Below are 20,163 nucleotides of genomic sequence, written 5' to 3' on the forward strand. Positions count from 1 at the left end.
GCTTAAACGATAAATATCTATTTTTCACAGTTCTGGAGGCTGAAAGTCTGAGATCAGGGTGCCAACATGGTTGGGTTCTTCATGAGGGCCCACTTCCTGGTTATGACCTCACAGAGTCTTTCCTTGGTGCATGTATGCAGCATGCAGACAGAGTTCTAGTCTCATCATGCCCTTATAAGGATGTTAATCCCATTGTGGTGGCCCCACCTTCATGACCTTATCTAGACCTAATTATCTCCCAAAGGCCCTATCTCTAAATACTATCACGCTGGGAATAAGGACTTCAACATGAATTTTCGGGGGACACAAACATTCATTCCGTAACTGAAGCCACTGAAATCGAGTAGGACCCTGCTGGGCCCTCTCCAGTACAAAAGCCCCTCCATGTTCCGTGTTTCTTGTTTGTAGAAAAAGGCTTTCATCTCCTAGGCCTTCCCAGAGTTCCAAAGAGCAGATTCAAGGAGTTACTAATTAGGAAAGTGAGGGAATGCAGAAACATAGGAAAAGCAGTCAAGCACAAAAATTAATAATAGCTTAAACAATAGTTCAGCCATAACACAGAGTCCTAGTTCCTCCTCAAAGGGTATACGTAACAATCTGACACGAATCTTTGTGCTGCTCTGCAGAAACTAAGACTCCCTACCCAGGTGGAGGATGGTGACTACACACTGACCACAAGCCCGTAGACCCAGATTGGCTGGAACCAGAAAGTTAATAATTAAGATTCCTGAAACACCACCCTGTTACCTCACCACCAAGCAATCAGAAGAAATTCATGCCCCCTGCACCCCTCACCCCAAATGTTGCCTTTAAAAATCCTTCCCTGAAAGCCATCAGGGAGTTCGGGTCATTTTTTTCTGTTTTTGAAGGAATTATATAAAGATCTTGTTTATTTTTTTTTAATAAATTTATTTATTTATTTTTGGCTACGTTGAGTCTCTGTTGCTGCACATGGGCTTTCTCTATTTGTGGCAGGTGGGGGCTAATGTTTGTTGCAGTGTGCGGACTTCTCATTGTGGTGGCTTCTCTCTTTGTTTTTTTAAATTTATTTTACTATTGTTGGCTGCACTGGGTCTTCGTTGCTGCGCGTGGGCTTTCTCTAGATGTGGTGGCTTCTCTTGTTGTGGAGCATGGGCTCTGGGCACACGGGCTTCAGTAGTTGTGGCATGAGGGCTCAGTAGTTGTGGCTCATGGGCTCTAGAGTGCAGGCTCAGTAGTTGCGGTGCACAGGCCTAGTTGCTCCGTGGCATGTGGGATATTCCTGGGCTGAAAACTGTGTGCCCTGCATTGGCAGGCCGATTCTTAACCATTGCACCACAAGGGAAGTCCAAGTTTGGATCTTTTGAGCATGAGCTGCCCATTCTTCTTGCTTGGCCCTGCAGTAAATGCTGTACTTCTCTTCACTACAACCTCATGTCAGTACCAAACTGCCAAGTTCGGTTTGGTAACACCGTCTTGGAGATATGTTACCACATAGCCACATAACCCTTCTGAAGGGTTATACCAATTCCCCTTTGCAGTAGCAGTGAATGAGAGTACATGTTGCTTCATTACACACCCCAACACTAGGGTGTTATGGTTTCTAAAATCTTTGCCAGTTTGATTAGTACCACAGTGTTAATATAAATCCTATTAAACCAGCACCCTTAAATCAAGACAAAGGTCATTGAAAGGAGTGGAGAGGTATCATTAACTCAATTCCTTTGAATTTCCTGACTGGTCATTTTTTTTTAGGAACTGAAAATAACCTTCATAGTAATATATTGCATCTGTATATTTGAACTTTTTTTTCCCAAGATTTTCACAGATGTCAATCAAGTGGTCTGGCTTGACTAGAATTAATGACCAATATAACACACAGGCAAAAATATCTCCCACATTCGATTTTGAAAAATAAACTGAAAATGAAATTAAACACCCCACTCCTTCATTTGGACAACAAAGACTCCTTCTTCTCTATTTAGTACGTGCCCCACAGGGCCCTTTTTTTGTCAGTCAAATATTCAAATCTAGGTGATTGGAAAATTTGTTTGATAAAATTCCGGAAGTCTAAATAGACAGAGTTATTATTATGTTTTGTTTGGGATAATCCTGGAATCCCAGTGAAGAATGCAATCATGCAGAATTTGTGGGACAGATCATTCCACATCATTGCCCAACATCTGGAGCACACCACTCCGGTGGTGCTGGTGCTCCGTGGTGGCAAAACTGACAAGAAATGAAAAACTGAGCAAGAGTATGTCAGCAAGTCCTACGGGCCACGAAGATTATAGGGCACAGTGATGTGTTGGATGGTGACTTGGGAACTCCTCTAGCAGATGTGGGCCAGGAAGGCCTCTCTGAGAACGTGACATTTTGACTGGGACCTGAGTGACCAGGACCAGCCTCCCTGGGAAGTGGTCCAGGCAGAGGGAGTAGCCGCTGTAAAGGCCATGGGTAGCATCACAGGACCGCGGGTATCAGAGCTGGAAGAGGCAGAGAGGAAATTGGAGGCGACAGGCTTGTACCTCGACTTTCCAGACCCAAGTTCCTTTGACTACATGCCTCTGGGTAATTAGAAACCAGACCAGCAGGAGGAATGTTCTTTTGGGCTGAGATAATTTTGGTTAATTGTTCCATCTGTAGTTCACTGGGGAAAAGTCAGATGTGCTAAATGGATGAGGGTGCATTTCCACCCAGTTGCAGAGACAGGGTAAGCTGAACAAACCTGAGGTTGAGGTTCTCTATGGCTCGTAAAGTCTGGGGGTATTGACACTCAGAGAACACTTTATTTTGTAAAACGTCTCCCTTGCAAGAAAGTTCATGTGACTAATGACTGCAGTCCTCAGGTACCCAGCCCCTATCAAGAGCATGAACTGCTGATCTTATAGCCTAAACAGTACCTCCCCTCCAACACCCTTGATTTTGCTTGTTATGGATCAGGTAGCTGTTCTGGTTAAGCTTCTGCTCCTGGCTGCATAGAAGACCTGGGGCCTCCATAGGTCTGGGAGCCACAAGCAGAAGCCTGAATCTGCCCAGGCTCCCAGACGGGGACCCACTGGAGCTGAGAGCACCGTTGACAGACAATGAAAGTGTAGTGTTATTCTTGGGACAAAAACCACTGGAGATCAATTCAGAGATGAATAGCATCCAACCGTGTCCCTCTGAAAAGCGAACTCCAGTGGCAATCTCTACCTACCTTCCTTTCTAGCCAGGTCTCTGGACGTGGCAGACTCCCTATTGCTATTGCATAGCTAGGCGGGTGATTCCTTTCCATCCTTTCTCTTCCCCACTCAGTCCTGTCCAGTCCTCTCAGGGCAAATACAGCTGATAAACTTCTAAGCTGAAAGGCAGTATCCCTGATACATAAAGAGCTTCTATAAATGAAAAAAAAAAAAAAGGTGACTGACCCTAAAGAAAAGTATGCCTAAGATACGGAGAGTCACTTTATAGAGAAAGGAATGCAAATGACTCTTACCCATGTGAAAATATGTCCAAACTTGCTCATAAGAGGAAAGCAAATTAAAGCCATGCTAAGATCAGATTGGCAAAAATCCAAAAGTTTGACAACTAGTGTGCAAGGCTGTGAGGCTGATGGGCACTGTCATACTTTGCTGGAGGGAGTGCAATGTGGTACAGCCCCAATGGAGAGGAATTTGGCAATCCCAGCAAGATAATATATGTGTTGCTCCAGCAATCCAGAAAATTTCTAGAAGCTCTCCCAAAGGTACACTGGCAAAAATAAGGAAAGACAGCTGCACAAAGATGGGGAAAGTGTATATAAGAAGGGAGGGGTGCCTAAATATATGTCACGTATTTGTTTATGAAAATTAAAAATGAAGGATAAATCATACAACTAAAAAATAGTTTCTTATGGAGGGGAAAAACAAAGGAACTAGACTTCTTTGAGTAAAGCTTGTTCTGTAGATTTAACTATGGAACCATGTAGCATATTTTACATACTAATAAAGCAACGTTAAATTTTTTAAAAAGGAATCCATAGAAATTACGAGTAAATTGAGTTAATGAGCCTAACAGTGTGTCCAGTTAGTGACACAACCACACAGAGAGGAACTATGACGAGTAGTTTTGAAACCCAGCAATTTACTTTAAGGACAAAAAACCAAATAGAAAACAAAAATGTCTCAAACTTTTCAGTCATCATATTGTTAAAAGTGGAGTTAGTATTGTTATTCTGAGACTATTGTGTGTCGAGTGTGGGATAAAGTGAAATGTGCATTGAAGGATATTTAGCATCTCAGCCTCTGAGGCACTGTCAGTAGCTTTCCCTTAAACACTAAGAGCACTCCACATATGTTCAGACACCCTCTGTGGGGACAGTATCACCATGGAGAGCCACTGCAAGGGCTCTCAGTTTTACAGATGAGACATCGAGGCTCTTAAAAGTCTAAGTCATTTTCCCAAAGTCAAATGCCTGAGGTGGTGTCCCAGGGGCAAATCTGGAATTGAACTGCACCCACTAGACTCCAAGCCTGTTCTCCTGACTCCTACAATGAGTTGTGACCTCCAAGTTGACCCTAGTAGTACCATCTCTCCTGCCTGCCCTCTGCCTGCTCTGAGGATGTTTACTTTCCACAGGCATTTCCCACCCATGGTAGGAACAGGGCAGCACAGTGCTTGGACAAAGGAAGGACTTGAAAACTGTTGGAAAAAAATGAATGAATGAATGAATGAATGAAAACAGAGAAAATTGCCTTCTTTTCTGCTTGGAAAAAAAGCTAGTAGGAGAAAATAAAGATGAAATGATTCTTAAGGAGAGGCCAGGATTCAAGAGCCATTGAGATACCTCTGTGTCAGGGGGTTTCCAAGACCACCCTCAGGCTCCAAGATTCACCTGAATCAGGACTCAGAAAAGCTGTTATACTCACGATTGCAGTGTACTGCAGCAAAAGGATCCATATTGAAATCACCAAAGGGAAAGGTGCATGGAGCAAAGACCAGGAGAGACCAGGTACAAGCTTCCAAGTGTCCTCTTCCAGTGGAGTTGCATGGATACGTGTAACTCTCCCAGCAATGCCATGTGACAACAGGTGTGAAGTGTTGTCAACCTGGGAAGCTTATCTGAGCTCAGGGTTTTTACTGGGGTCAGTCACTTAGGTATGCAGTGCCTGCCTGCCTGACCTCAGCTACTCAGACTCCAGAGCAAAAACAGCCATCCACCATAAATCACACTGTTGGCATAAACTCTAATCAAACCTAGCACCCAAGGCCACCGGCATACAAAACTGTTCTAATCAAGCAGGACATCCCAAGGGCTCAGAGCTCTTTCTCCCAGGAGCCAGCCAAGGGCCAGTCCTGAAGACAGGTGTTTCTTGGAAATGCGCAGAGTTTGAGCAGCCACAGCCTCCTGGGTTAACCCTCTCCTGCCCAACCTCCTAAGCAGAGGTGAGAGGTGTGCAGACCCACCCACCCCTTGTCCTCCAATACTTCCTACATCAGCACCTTCTTGAGGATCCAAAATCATTTCCAAAATGGGGTTTGCAAGTTGATCCATTGGAAGACAGGATGAAGATATCAGGATTTCCATTTCTATGGTTTTTAAAAGAAAATTGTGATTAAAAACACATAAAATTTACCATCTCAACCATTGTTAGGTGTACATTTCTGTAGTGTTAAGTATATCCGCGTTGTCGTGCAGCAGACATTCGGAACTTTTCATCTTGCAAAACTAAAACTGTATCTGTTGAACAACAACTCCCCATTTCCGCCTCCCCCAAACCCCTGATGACTATTATTCTACTTTCTGTCTCTATGAATTTGACCACTTTAGATCCGTCATATAGGTGGAATCATACAGTATTTGTCTTTTTGTGACTGGCTTATTTCACTTAGCATAGAATGTCTTCCAGGCTCATCTATATTGTAGCATGTGCCAGAAATTTCTTCCTTTTAAGGCTGAATAATATTTCATTGATTGTATAGATCACATTTTGTTTATTCATCCATCAGTGGACATTTGGGTTGCTTCCATCTCTTGGCTATTGTGAATAATGTTGCAATGAACATGAATGTGCAAATATCTCTTTGAGCTCTTGCTTTCAGTTCTTTTGGATATGTACCCAGACATAGGATTGCTAGATCACATGACGATTCTATTTTTAATATTTTGAGGAGTGTCCATACTGTTTTCCATAGCAGCTGCACCATTTTACATTTCCACCAACAGTGCACAAGGGTTGCAGTTTCTCCATATCTTTGCCAACACTTGCTATCTTTTTTTTTTTTTTCATAGTGGCCATCCTAATGGGTGTGAATCTCTATGTTTTTAGTCTTGAAACTAAATTTCATAGCTGGACCAAAGCTGACCTGGCTTTGTACATCTGCAGGTCCTTGGACAGGCTTGGTTTCCTGAAGGAAGAGGGAAAGTGTCACCCTTGGAGCAAGGGACACCATGGTGATAGGCCCTCCATCTTTGAATATTTTTTATTTTATTACAGAGTATTTCAGCCCAGTTAATGGGTTTCAGAATTATATTATCCAGTTTTAATTAAACTAAGCCTCAAATTATGATCAAGGAATCCTTACAAAAATGACCTTCAAAAACCCCACAGATATAACATGATGCAAACCTGAACAAACATGTGAAAACAGCCAAGTGACCCTTTTCCTAACCTCATCTGAGTTCTCTCCCAGACACATTTTGATGTAAAAACAAGAACAATCTAATAAGAAATTGGCCAAAAAAGGGGAAGAATTAAGAAAACCACCGAAAATATGTACATCCACTTATTAACAGTGAAGCCCACATGCAGTGTGTATCATGCCTTAAGACATGAAGACATCAGCTAATGATAGTGCGTGTGTGCACGTGCATGCCCACTTGCATGTGTGCACACTAAAATCTTTTATCAATAGGGGCATACAATCAAAAATATTTGGAGACAACTGCTCTAGTTAGAGGATTAGGAATTACGGGGTCACTGTTTTTCGTACTGGATTTTTCAGGCAAGAGACCCACTAGTTTGGAGGAATAACCAAAAGATATTGGGCGCAGGCTGGGACAGTCATCACATATAGAGAACAGAACTTGGCTTTGTTAAGGAAAGGAGAGTGACCTGGGAACTATCCCAAGCCCTAAACAGTTGACCCCAATGTTGTGGTAACATCTCCTTTGTGACTACTCCCTGGAACTCCTCCCTTCTTTTAAACTTATCCTCGGTTTTGTCATCTGTAAAATGGTGACATCATCGGGGGGCTGGGGTGAGGTGCTGGGCATAGTGCCTGCACACAGCGAGGATGCTCCAGGGGCAGCTAGTCTGATTACTGGACTCTTTGTTAAGCTTTCAGAGCCAGAAAAATATTCCATACAAAAATATTCCATTGTGAAAATGTTATGACGAGTATGGAAAGAAATAGGAGTCTCCCCTAATTCTCCCCTTAAGGGATGACCATTTTCAGTATGTTTCCATCTCCATAAACGGCTGCAGGAAACAGTCTGAGATCCTGATTTTTAAACTTACTTCTTTTCATGGGTTTTCCTATGTCAATAAATTCTTTGTAAAATCATTTCGAATGGCCACATTATGCTCCACCGGTGGCTGTCCTATACTTAGCATGCTAGGCCTCCTGTCACCTCTATAGGCTTCTTCCTGTGCCTGGTGAGCCCCTCCCCAGCTCTGGCCTTAGTTTCTCTCTCCCCGGAGCGCCTCCAGCCTGATGGGGTCGGAGGGAGCCCAGGCCTGGGTCTCAGCACCCGATGGTTCCCAGGTCCCTTCCAGCCCTGCAGGTCAAGAAGAAGTAGCCTTCATTTCCTCTTCCATGGTCAGCCCCCGGACATGCACACACAGGCACTCCTAAACCCTTAGCCAGAGCCTATTACAGAGGCTGCATGCAGGAGTGCCTAGTCCGATGACTGATGGATAAGTGAACGAGAGAAGAATGGAAGGAAGAGGGAAGGAGGGAGAGAGGGAGGGAGGAAGGGCAGAAGGAAGGAAGGAAGGGAGGGAGGGAGGGTGGGTGTTTGCACATACCTCCAAGCTCCCACTATTCCTTTCCCTCGAACACTCTTTTAATCCTCCAAGTGCCAGTCAGAGCCCCCTCTGTGCAGCCTTCTTAGGCTGCAACTCCATGTGCACAGCCTTGCTTGACCTTCACAGCAACCCTTGCGAGGGAGGTCCTGTTATTACTATGTTTTGCAAATCAAGAAACTGAGGCTCAGCAAGTTTTAATAATTTGCCCAAACCCACGCAGTAGGGAGAGGAAAAAGCGGGGTCTGGGCTCCTTCCTAATGCCCTAGTCAGGGGTCCTCACCCTCAGGCTTCCGCAGCTGGGGGCGGCCAAACACAGCCCTTGGAACCGGAACCGGGACTCTTGTGATCACGTCCCATTCCTGGTCTGCGTCTCCTCTGAGAACGTGACCCTCCAGGACACGCCAAGCCCTAGCAGAGGACTGCATTGCAAGCCCTTGGGGAGTTTTTCTTGAATGCCTGAGTGAAGAAATGCTTTCCTGTTTCCTGGTACTAGCCCCAGACTCTCATTTGATAAGGGAAGAATCAGATTTTGGAAAAACAGCAACCGCTTTGGAACACCAGTTGGTGCCACAGTCTCGGTGGATTTTTTAAAAAATTCAGAGAGCAACTGGTGTCTTTTCTCCTTCTTTTGGTTCCTTTTGTTAAACTGCCATGTGTTCCTGGTGACCAGATCTCGGATGACATGGAGGCAAGAAGAAGTGGGAGAAAGGCAGAAGGCGGGACTCTCTGATTCCTGAGGACCTTTGTGACTGGTGGGGTTCAGGCTTTTCGCGGGATTATGGGCCTGGCATGGGCTCACAGCTCCCTGCAGAGCCTGGTGGTTCCTGTGGCTAGAACAGTACCCTGGATTCCACTTTGGTGACGGTTATACCAGGCTTTGTCCCTGCCCCCTTGAGCACAAAACACTCTGCAGTTCTAGCTGAGAAAGTGTGCCAGTCTGGAAAGCACAAACCCCTGGCTCTCTGGTCTGCACAGAACGGATACTCTCTTTGCTAAAACAACCAACCCTCCTTGGCAGAAAGGGTGGTGGCAGCCAGTGGCCTGCCGACTGCTTTTGCAGAATGTTCTACTCACTGCTTCTGACAGGCCCAAGCTCATCAAATTCTAATAAATATCACTTTCAATAAATCCCTCTTAAACGGCTTTCTCAAATTAATATGGATTAATTATAAGCATCAATCCCTCATATAAAGTCCCGATTGTGCCAGATGCTGTGCTGGGCACTTTTTGTGAATCATTTAACATTTGTGAAAATCCCTCCGGCTTTTAATTATGCCCATTTCACAGATGAGAAAACTGAGATGCACCAAGCCTAAATAACATGCCCAAGTTTGCCCAGTGAAAGGTGGCAGAGCCAGATCTCAAACCTTTGTCTTTCTGACTCCAAAGCCCATGCCTTTCCCTGCAGCACTATAGTTGGGGTCTTGCTTTGCATGTGCACCCTTCTGCCCTGTTCCCTCCTCATTCCAGGCTTAGGCTGCTGATGACCACCAGCTTGGCCTATTTTTTGTAAAATGCTATTGTCTGCCATGGGTCACAGTGTAGATGGCCCAGGACACCAAGTGTGTGTCTGTGAGACAGAGAGAGAGAGACAGAGAGAGAGAGAGAGCGGGAGAACACATGCTTGAGGGAGCAGAGTGTCCACATAAGTCAGTGCCTGGAGACTCTTTCCATGATTGCAGGTTAGAAGGAGTTCCTCAATATCCCAAATCAGATTCTGACTTCAGTCCCAGGTTGGCTGTGCCACTTTCAAGAGTTATAATGAGTTGGATGGATGAACTGACATGTATCTGAAACTCAACCAGGCCAAATCTCATTACCAACTGGAAGCTCACCTGTATTAGTCAGGTTGGGCTGCTATAACAAAATACCATAGGCTGAGTGGCTTAAACAACACACATGTATTTCTCACAGTTCTGGAGGCTGGGAACTCCAAGATCAAGGTGCCCGCAGATTTGGTTCCTGGTGAGAACTTCCTTTCTGGCTTGCAGATGACTGCCTTCTGGTTATGTCTTCCCTCACATTGCAGAGACAGAAAGGCTCTGGTCTCTCTTCCTCTTCTTATAAGGGCCCTAATCCCATCATGGGGACCCCACCCTCATGACCTCATCTAAACCTAATTACCTCCCAAAGACTTCATCTCCAAACACCATCACATTGGGGGTTAGGGTTTCAACATATGAATTTGGAGGGGGGAAGGCATATTTTCAGTCCATAGCTCCCCCTCCCAACACCAGTACAGCTTACCACACATACTGGTGACCTCAGGATGGCTGCAGACTTCCCGTAGCCATCCAGGCAGCTTGGCCAAGGCCCTGGGAGGCCTGCAGCCAGTGGAGGTGCAGTTACCCTCCTGTCTGCCCTCTGTCCTCAGTGGCGGATGTCTATTGGCTCCAATTGTTCCTCCCCTTGCTCAAAGTACTCCAGGGGAATCAGCAGGCCCCAGGACTTTCAGACCCACAGTGTGGGCGACAGTGGTCACCTCTTTCCAGGGGAGGCTGACTGCCCCTTAGCAGAGTCCCTAGAGCTGGTGACAGGGCAGATCTCCCAAGCTGCCAGCTCTCCCTGTAGGGACAACTGGGAGGGAAAGAGGAAGAGGGAGACCTTCTAGTTAGGGAGAGAAAATATGCCAGGAAGATACTGGAGAATAATTCCATGGTAATACTTGAACAAGTTCAAGTTTATACTGGTCCACAATCCCTTATCTGCAATTCTGACATCCAAAGATTTCTAAATATTAAAAGTTTTCCTTAATCTATTTGATGGCAAAACATGACCTGAGCTGATGTGAGGCAATGTGTGATATCTGTATTTATTCCACCTAGAGTGCCTATCCCTATTTCCTGCACTGAAATGTCAAGGTGGCTGGTTGTGGAGTGCAGCCCTAGACCAGGAGTTCCACTAGAATCCAAACAGTGGAGGGATTCTAATGTCAACCTCTAGTCAAGGCTGTTTGAGCATCAGATTAGAGACTTGAGAGGAAACAGCTGATAAGCAGAAGCAGGGCCTTTCAGTCTCCTGGGCATCGTCTTTCAGATAAGTAAAATAGACAGAGGTGTCAAGTCCAATGTCAAATGCACTCCATTCCACACCTATAGCTCTATAAAAGCCACAGAGAACAACAGTTTGGCTTCCCTGCACTTTCTACTTTGGCAAGAGTAATGCCATCAACCTTCTGGAAAGCACCGCATTATAGAGTGTAATGGGTGAAGTGTTCTTATAAAGCGGGGAATCTGGACACAAAAACAAGCATGCACAAACGGGAGGTGATGTGAAGACTGCAGTTATGCTGCCACAAGCCAAGGACTATCGGGGGCTACCAGAAGCTGGAAGAGGCAAGGTAGGATCCTTCTCCTACCAGGTACAGAGGGAGGATGACCCTGCTGACACCTTGATTTTGGACTTCCGTCCTGCAAGACTGTGAGATGATAAATTCCTGTTCTAAGCTCCCTGTGCCTCTGCAGCTCCCTCTGCCCCGCACACTCTTCTCCAGCTTCTTCATCTGGCTCACCCTCATCTGTCCCCTAGAACTCCCCTGCATCCCCTCTGTGAACTACTTCCTAACCTGCAGACTGGGTCAGGCATGCCTCTGGGGTACGTGCACCTTGACAGAAGCAGCTCTGTGGGGCCTTGTCCGTAGGGCAGGAACCATGGCCCCCCTGTTGGCCCCTCGCCACTCCTTGAGGGCAGGGTCCAGGCCCACAGAAGGCCCCGAGAATGGACTGGATGACCCCGATGTTGGCTTTTCAGGAACTCCCCTTGGCCCTCCATAAAGCAAGGTGAGCCCACCTGTTTCTTTCTGCAGGAGCTCTCCAAGCTGGGTCTGGGGCGTGACATGGAGGTGGAGCTGCGGATTCTTCAACTGCCAGTGGATTACAGAGAGGTGAAGCAGAGGGTCACCAGAATCTGGGAGGATCTTCAACCGCAAGTAAATGACAGCTGGGGAGGCAGCTGGGCTGGGGGACAGAGGGCTGATTATGTGGTGGAGACCCAGAACCTGTGAACCCCAGGATGCTGTTTCTAGGGTTGATGGCTGAAGTGTACCCTGCCCCCTCATCCCACCAGTAAGGGCCCAGATGATTTCATAAGGGTCTATTTGTAAAAGTTTAAGATGAAAGACAGAGTAGATCTTGGAATAAGACTCTGGAGAGAGAGAAGGAGGAAAAGAAATGGAAGCTTTATTCCCAGCCCGGACCCAAAGGTAGTTTCCAACTAACAGAGAGGTGCTTGGGTTAGGTCCCAGCCAGGCCCTCGCAGGGCAGGTGGGTTGTGAGGTGGGCTGAGAGGCAAGGACCTCTTGGACCTTGGAGAGCAGTTTGAGGGCAGCCCCCGCTGGGAGACGGGAGAGTGGCCCACCTGGGGAGGCCCATCTTCATCACTCCCAGCCTATCTTACCACAACAGAGTTACTATATAGGAAGCTGGTACAAATATCCCCCAAATACGACGACCAGATAATATTAATAAAACACAGACCACCAGACCATTAAGACAACACCCCCAATATTTTGATAAAACAATCAGCTATTTTTTCAAAGAGGAAAAATAATCGGCTCAAAAAAGTCTAACAATATTTTATTAGACTGTTACTAACTTCCTTTATTAAAGAGTTTCATAAAAGAGATGGAAGCCTCCACAGAAAGGCTAAGCTTCTCCTGGGACACGCTTAGATACCAGCTGGATCCCCCAGGGAAAAAGGGAATACACTACCGTGTAAGAATATTTTAAAATATAAAAGATGCCACATGGGTTTCTATCCAGCTGTTTTTCATTCCAGCACATTGATCAGGGGAAGCAGGCAGGGGATGGGGGTGATGCTGGCACATTTGGGATGTTGAGGTGTCTTGCACCCCGGAGCTCTCCCTCTGTGTGGTCTGGGGAGCAGAGCAGACCTCAGTTTCCCTAATCTCCTGCCGCCACGTGTGTTCACACAGCTCGTTGTGCATGTGGGCGTGGACCCCACCGCCAAGGCCATCTTTCTGGAACAGTGCTGCAAGAACTGGGGCTACGGGGACGCCGACATCCGAGGCTTCCACCCTGAGCGTGGCGTGTGCCTTCCAGATGGCCCGGAAGTGATCGCTTCGGGAGTCAGCATGAGGGCAGTCAGCAGGCGCGCGGTGGTCGAGGGCGTGGAGGTGGCCTTTTCCCGAGACGCAGGCAGGTGCGTTTTGTTCCTGGGCACGTAGGGGAGGAGGAAGGGCTGAAGTGGCCTCTGACCAGCCTTTCTCCGGGGATGTGCCATCCTGTGCCATCCAGCTGGGTGCTTGGCGGCAGGGAACAGCCCAGAGTCACCCTGCACACTGGCCCATTGCTCACTCACGCCCAGGCCTTGTTCCGAGTCCCCCTCCCACTCACCGGCCTGGTGGCTGGCAGAGGAGAAGGGGTAGGATGGAGATGTTGAGAGCCACTAACATTTTATGGATGTTTTATTTTTATTTATTGCCGGCAAAGTTGTGAATTAACTTCTGGTTTAGCCCAGATGAAGATTAATTTACCTTTTTTTCTCCAGACTCTGACCCCCTAGGAGATAGTTACTCCTCCCTGCAAAGAATGAATGAACAAATTGGTACCAAATTAAGTCCTATGAACCCTGCTCAGGTCCTAGCCTGACCTCTGAGTGTTCTTTTTCCCTTTGGGTTTGAGCTTTATTCAGTGGCCAAAGAATGGCGAAGTGGGAGCTAAGTCCACAGATCAACTTCTCACCTACCTGGTAAGAGAGATTTAATTTTAAAGGTAAAGACAAAGGGAGGCAGAGCGAGGCTAATGATGGGAAGGCATATGCATTAGTCTGCCTGGGAAGGGGCAGGGCTTTTTTGAGGGAGTGAGGTGCCACCCCCTTTTTATCCTTTTTATGGTCCTTAATCACTGGTCCTGGACACCAGTAGGTGTGTCTTATTAAGCATATTAAGCTAGTTTAGTAAAATCAACATATAATGAGACTCAGGGTCTGTTGGAGGTCAGGTTCCTGGACATCTTGGTCCCAGCTAGTACCACCTGTTTTTGTTTGTTTGTTTGTAGCTTTCTTTCTTATCTCTGGATCCTTTAACTTAAAGATTTATGTTAACTCCTGCTAAAGGTGGGGGTTGGCAGGTTTTGAGCAAAGACCTGGAGCAGCTCTGGCAATAAAATCCCCCTTTCCTTGTTATTGCTCCCCATTCTTGAGGGGCGTTGAAGGGCAAAGGTCTGACTTCTGAACTGCTTCCTGCTGAACATGAGCATAATTTTTGCCTGGATTAGAGGAGCAGAACTGTTCCTGACTAGCCTAAAATAAGTCTGATTTTCGCCAAGCTGCAGTCCCAGTTGCTTGTACCCTTGTGTTAGTATCATCTAAAGTTTGATGGCTTCAAGCTGTTTACTAAGGAAGTTGACAAGGCAGTTAAGGAGGCAAGGCCCAAAGATAAGCAGGAGGATAATAGCAATTAGGCCTGGGTGAGATTTTGTAGAGTGATTTCATGGTATGCGAAGCCTCCCCAGGGAGCTGCTAGTCTGGAGCAGTCCCTATTCCTGCCAGAATGAGTCCTATTGCTCTTTTATCTCAGGGCAGGGTGATATTATGAATGGTTATACGTAGGTTCTGAGAATTTAGCTGGTCTAGCATGCAATGTTCCCCCAACTGGGCATTATCTAAACAAGGAAGGGCTAGAGCCCACCCCAGAGAAGGGAAGGAGGAGTTGGGGTTGGTCTGATGGGGCAGTTGGTTTATTCTTGGGCCACAAAGGAACAGGTACCCAGGGGGAGCTTATGTTCTGGGGAGTTGAACCACCTCCATAAGTGGCTAGCCCAAGAGGGGGTGCCCTTACAGTGTGGGGAGAAAGGCCCACCTGCATAGCAGGGGTTACTGAGGGATTCTTCACTAGTGGCTTTTCCATAGGCCTTAGGAGGGCCATATACTAAATGCCAGACAACTGGCATTTTCCCTCTCCAATAAGCACATCTCCCTTCCGGTCCCTGTGTGTATTCATCAGGTTGGTTCAGAGGGCACCAACAGGTGAGGTTTCCACAGGAGTCAATCCCGGGGTACTGAAATTGTGGGATAATGGAAGAAGCATTGATCAGAGTCCAGAGCAGCCCTAAGGGGTTATTGCAAGTTCCTCCCTTTGGTAGGGGCGTTTAATAGGGGCAGGGGCAGCAAGACGATCAGAGCAATGGCACTTTAGAGTGAGTGCTTTGTATTCGTTAGAGGGAATCCAAGCAGGGAAGCTGCGTTAGGGATGGGATATGAACTTCAAGAGGGGTAGGTTTAGCCAAGGTGAGAGTGAGGTTATCATTCTTAGAGGTAAAATATAATACCTTTAATCCATAGGTGTCACTTGGAGAGTGGGGGTGACAGATCCAGCACTGGGATAGATTTTCTCCACCGGCCAGAATTCTCGAGAAATTTACTATTGCATTGAATTCCCATTCTGTGTGGACGGTTGTAAGAGATAGATAGAGCAGAGAAGAAACAATAGACAATAATGGCCACTCATCCTGCTTCCAATGTTAGTATCCCATATGTCCAGCATGTTCAGAGGAGGTGTTTGCCAGAGGGAGGGGGTTTGGCAGAACAACAGAAGCCAAGTAAGGCAATAGTAATGATGAGGCCAACTAATAAGCCTGTCCACCACATTACTTATCTGTTGGTAAGTTAGTCCTTTTCAAAAGTAACTTATGGTGTGTGACAGGTTCACAGGTGTATTGAGTGCATGGCTCAGTAACTTCTTCCTCAGGTGTAGGTGCCGTCTTCACTCTGGTATGGTGGGCCCATGGAGTTATGCCCTGCAATTGTCAGGCTGAATGAGTGGTCAAGATAAGAAGATAAGGTCCTGTCCACTTGGGCTCTAACTGGTCTTGTGGATTTCCAGCCTTCCAGGTTTTCAAATAAACCCAATTCCCAGGGTACAAAGAATGTAAAACCATGTCAGGAGGGGAAGGCAATTCCTGATTCCCTTAGGCGTGTAAAGCTTTGATTATTTCCCCTCTCTGTAAGGCATATTTCATTTGGTCCATATCCCTAAGGCTGGCTTTGTAGCCAGGTCCTTCAGGAATGGGCCTCCTGTACATGATCTCTTATGGACTTAACCTGAGCTTTCCTTTAGGGGCTAATTGCATTCTCCAAAGTGCTGTGGGGTGAAGGGAGATCCAAGGTTGATGAGTCTCTTGACATAGTTTGGCTAAATTTCTTTTGAGAGTTTCATTTGTTCTTTTTACTTTTCCTAAAGATTGTGGTCTCCAGGAAGAGTGTAAGCTCCATTTAATTCCTAGGGCTCTAGAGACTTCCTTAGTAATTTGAGAAACAAAGGCGGGCCCACTGTCACTTTGAATGGATTTAGGGAGCCCAAACTGAGGGATTATTTTTTTGAGCAGGGCCTTAGATATCTCCGAGGTAGTCTTGGTTTGGGTCGGGAATGTCTCCATCCAGCCAGAGGTGTCAGTCAAAACCAGCAAATATCTAAAAATTTCCTTGTGCCTGGGGCATTACTGTAAAATCAGTTTACCAGTCGTGACCTGGATGTGTGCCTCTGTACTGGGTGGGGGTCACTCCCTTGACCTTGGTGGGCGGTAAGTGTTGGGGTTATTCTGGAGACAGGGCAAGCTTCAACCACCTGTTTAAGGAGACTTCAGAGGTTGGGATTAGTCATGGATTTGGTGAGCCACTGACACAGGGCCTCCCGCCCACAACGTGTGCTCTGGTGAGCTTCCCGGATGGCTTGGAGTGCAGTAGCTGATGGGAAGAACAGCTGCCCATGATTGTTAACCATCCATTCCTGACATTCTGGCCTTTTAAAATAGCCCCATCTCAAAGGCTTTTCTCTTTCTTCTGGGTGTATATGGGAGTGTAAGAGTTAGGATCTGGGGGTACCAGTAGGAGTGACGTTTGAAGTCTGTCCCTACCCTCTGCTGCTTGTTTAGCTGCCATATCTGCTCTGTTATTTCCTCTTATTATTTCTGCTTCTCCCTTTTGATGGCCTCTACAGTGAATACAGGCTATACTCTTTGGCAGGAGTATAGCCTCCAGCAGCCTCATAGTTCACCTCCCCCCCAATTTATAATCTGTTTATTCCCTGAGGTCAGCATTCCCCTCTCCTTCCAGATGGCCCATGGGCCTGTAGGATTGAACAGGCATATTTAGAGTCAGCGTAGATATTGACAACTTTCCCTTTCCCCAGTTCTAGTGCTCTGATCAGGGTAATTAACTCAGCCCTCTGAGCAGAGCAGCCAGGGGGCAAGGCTTTAGCTTCCACCACTTCAGTGACAGAAACCACTGTGTAGCCTGACTTTTGTTTTCCATCTTTCATAAAGCAACTCCCACCAGTGGACCATTCCAATCCTGCCTTCTCTCTAGGGAAGCCCTTTAAGTCAGCCCTGCTGGAATAAACCTGTTCCATAACTTCCTCACAATCATGAGTTAATTTTGGACCTGTCTGATGTAGCAAGGAGGCAGGGTTAAGGACATTACAGTGCCTCAGAGTCACAGATAGGTTGTCTAGAAGCATGGCTTGGACTTGGAGGGTTTGACCAGGGGATAACCAGTCTGCCCCCCTTAACTTTATGAGGTGGTGTGGGGTCCAGATGGTCAGGGGCTGTCCAAAAGTTAATTTGTTAGCTTCTTTGAGAAGTAGCAGCTACAGCCTGTAAACATGGGGGCTATCCTTTAGCAGTTTGGTCCAATTGTTTAGAAAAACAGGCTACAACCTGAGTCAGAGGTCCAAGTTTTTGTTTAAGCAAGCCCAGGACAGTTTCTCCTCTCTCATGTACATGTAGATGGAAGGGTAGACTCAGGTAGGGTAAAGGTAACACGGGGATTCTCATGAGATGGTTTTTGAGTTCCAGGAATGCCCAGTCACAATTGGGGGTCTGCTCAAAACGGTCAAGTTCCTTCCTTTTTAATTGTTCATACTAGAGCTTAGCAATTAAGGCAGAATTGGGGATCCATATGTGGCAGAACTCAGGCATTCCCAGGAAACCCTGGAGCTGTTTTCTCGTACTAGGAGTGCCATCTTGCAAATATGTTCTTTCCTCTCTTTAGATAGTGCTCTGTGCCCCTTTTCTATTATTAAACCCTAAGTGTTCTACCTGCTGGAGGGATATTTGGGCTTTTTCCTTTGAAACTTTATATCCTCTCTCGGCCAGATGATTTAAGGCATTAACTGTGTTATGGTCGAAAAGCTCTTTGGTGGGGTGGCGGTTAGAATGTCATCCACATATTGAAGTATAGTACCCTGTTCTTTTTTTAAAAAATTAATTTATTTATTTATATTTTATTTTTGGCTGTGGTGGGTCTTTGTTACTGCGTGTGGGCTTTCTCTAGTTGCGGCGAGCAAGGTCTACTCTTCATTGCTGTGCGCGGGCTGCTCATTGCGGTGGCTTCTCTTGTTGTGGAGCATGGGCTCTAGGTGCATGGGCTCAGTACTTGTGGCACGCGGGCTCACTTGCTCTGCGGCATGTGGGATCTTCCCGGACCAGGGCTCGAACTGGTGTCCCCTGCATTGGCAGGCAGATTCTAAACCACTGTGCCACCAAGGAAGTCCTAGTCCCTTGTTCTAACTCAAGTTCACTAAGAGCCTCAGCTAAAACCTTTCGGAAAAGGGTGGGAGAGTTTTTAAATCCCTGGAGCAGAACCATCCAGCAAAAATGTTGTTTTCTCATGCTGCCACCTGCCATTCAAATGCAAAAATGTACTGAGATTACAGGGCTAAGGGCACACAAAACAAGGTGTCTTTTAAATCTAGCACTGAATACCAAATCCTTTCGCAGTTTAGGGTAGAGAGTAAGGTGTAGGGATTTGGCACCCCAGGGTGAATTTCCTCCATAGCTTCATTTACAGCTTGGAGGTACTGAACTAGCCAGTATCTCTTGGGTTTTTTTTTTACTGGCAGATTAGCGTGTTGCAAGGAAAATGGCAGGGTCTAAGAAGCCCTTGTTTGAGTAGACTTTCTACTTAATGCCTGCTAGGGCTTCTTTGCTTAATGGGTATTGTTTTTTATTTGGGTGATTGTAGGCAGGTCGCAGCTTGACCATGACTGGTGCCCTCCTGGCTCTGCCCATGGTGTCGTGGGCCCATACTGAGGGGTTAATCCGCAGAGGGTGGTAGCATGAGCGCTATGGAATGGAAGGGAGTCTTAGGTATTTTGATGTTAAGTTTTGTGTCTCTGAGATAAATTGTTGCTCCCAATTTATATAGTAAATCTCTTCCTATTAGAGGAATTAGGCATTCCGGGACATACAGGAAAGAGTGAGATAACTTTCTTCCTTCCAAATCGCACTCAAGGTGCTCTATAATATTGCGTTCCTGCGGCTTCCCTTTCACTCCCATTATCTTACATTTATCTTTGGTCATTTTGCCTTGTTGGGTGTTCGAGACCCAGTAGGTGGCTCCTGTGTTGACTAAAAAGTCAGCCTTTTTACCACCTATAGTCAGGGTCAGCCAAGGCTTCTTGGGGGTAATTTCCAGGGCACTCCTAGGAGCCCCTGGGCCCCTTCAGTCCTCTTCTTTTAGCTTCCACCTCATGTGTGACCGATGAGGGTGGGCCAGGACATGGTGGTCCACTTAGCCTCCTTCTGAGACATTTGGGGCAGTCCCCCTTCCAGTGGCCCTCCTCTATGCAGTTAGCACACTGATTGGCTTTAAGCCCTTCTCTCCACTGTGGGCATGGTCTTCGAAATCCCAGGCGACTCGTTGATGTTACAGGGTCCCTTGTGTGTGTGTGGAGGGGGGGCGGGTGTCATCCCTTGGAGGTCGATTAACCCTGAATTGCTAAAGCCAAAGAACTGACAGTTTGTGCTGCTCGTTTATCTTCCTTTGTATCGGCCTCCAGATCCCGGTTGTTAAACACCCGAAATGCTGATTCCACCAGCCCGGAAGTAGGTGTGGTGGGCCCTGTCTCCAACTTTTGTAATTTTCTCCTAATGTCTGGGGCACTCTGGGAAATAAAATGGTACTTAATAATGACCTGCCCTTCCAATGACACCAGGTTTATGTTTGTATATACTCGGAGGCACTCCGTTAGGTGCTCAAGGAAGACTGAGGGATTTTCCTTCAGTCCTTGGATGACTCCTTGAACATACTCCAATTTATGAGTTTCTTCCCCGCTAATTGAATGCCCTTCAGAATCAAATTCCTGAAATGTGTGAGGTGCTGCTGACCATTTTCCTCTAGATGGCCCCACCCAGGGTCCATGTTGGGAACAACCTGGACTCCAGGCTGGTATACA

At 46.6% G+C, this 20,163-nt stretch overlaps 1 protein-coding gene across 4 annotated transcripts in view; it reads left to right on the forward strand.

Moving 5' to 3' along the window:
- Positions 1–20,163, forward strand: part of PGPEP1L (pyroglutamyl-peptidase I like) — a 52,582-nt gene that overhangs the window by 24,756 nt on the left and 7,663 nt on the right. For 3 of the 4 annotated variants that reach the window (XM_089906883.1, XM_089906882.1, XM_089906880.1), the window contains 2 exons: positions 11,776–11,898; positions 12,904–13,130. In XM_089906883.1, the coding sequence (XP_089763009.1) occupies positions 11,776–11,898; positions 12,904–13,130 (350 nt within the window). Of the gene's footprint in view, positions 1–626; positions 11,899–12,903; positions 13,131–20,163 lie in introns of all 4 variants that reach the window. The other variant, XM_089906881.1, reaches the window with a different exon arrangement.

The sequence above is a fragment of the Delphinapterus leucas genome, chromosome 2 (assembly GCF_059928025.1).
Source record: "Delphinapterus leucas isolate spDelLeu-1000000601 "Yukka" chromosome 2, BTC_Dleu_Yukka2, whole genome shotgun sequence".
Taxonomy (NCBI): domain Eukaryota; kingdom Metazoa; phylum Chordata; class Mammalia; order Artiodactyla; family Monodontidae; genus Delphinapterus; species Delphinapterus leucas.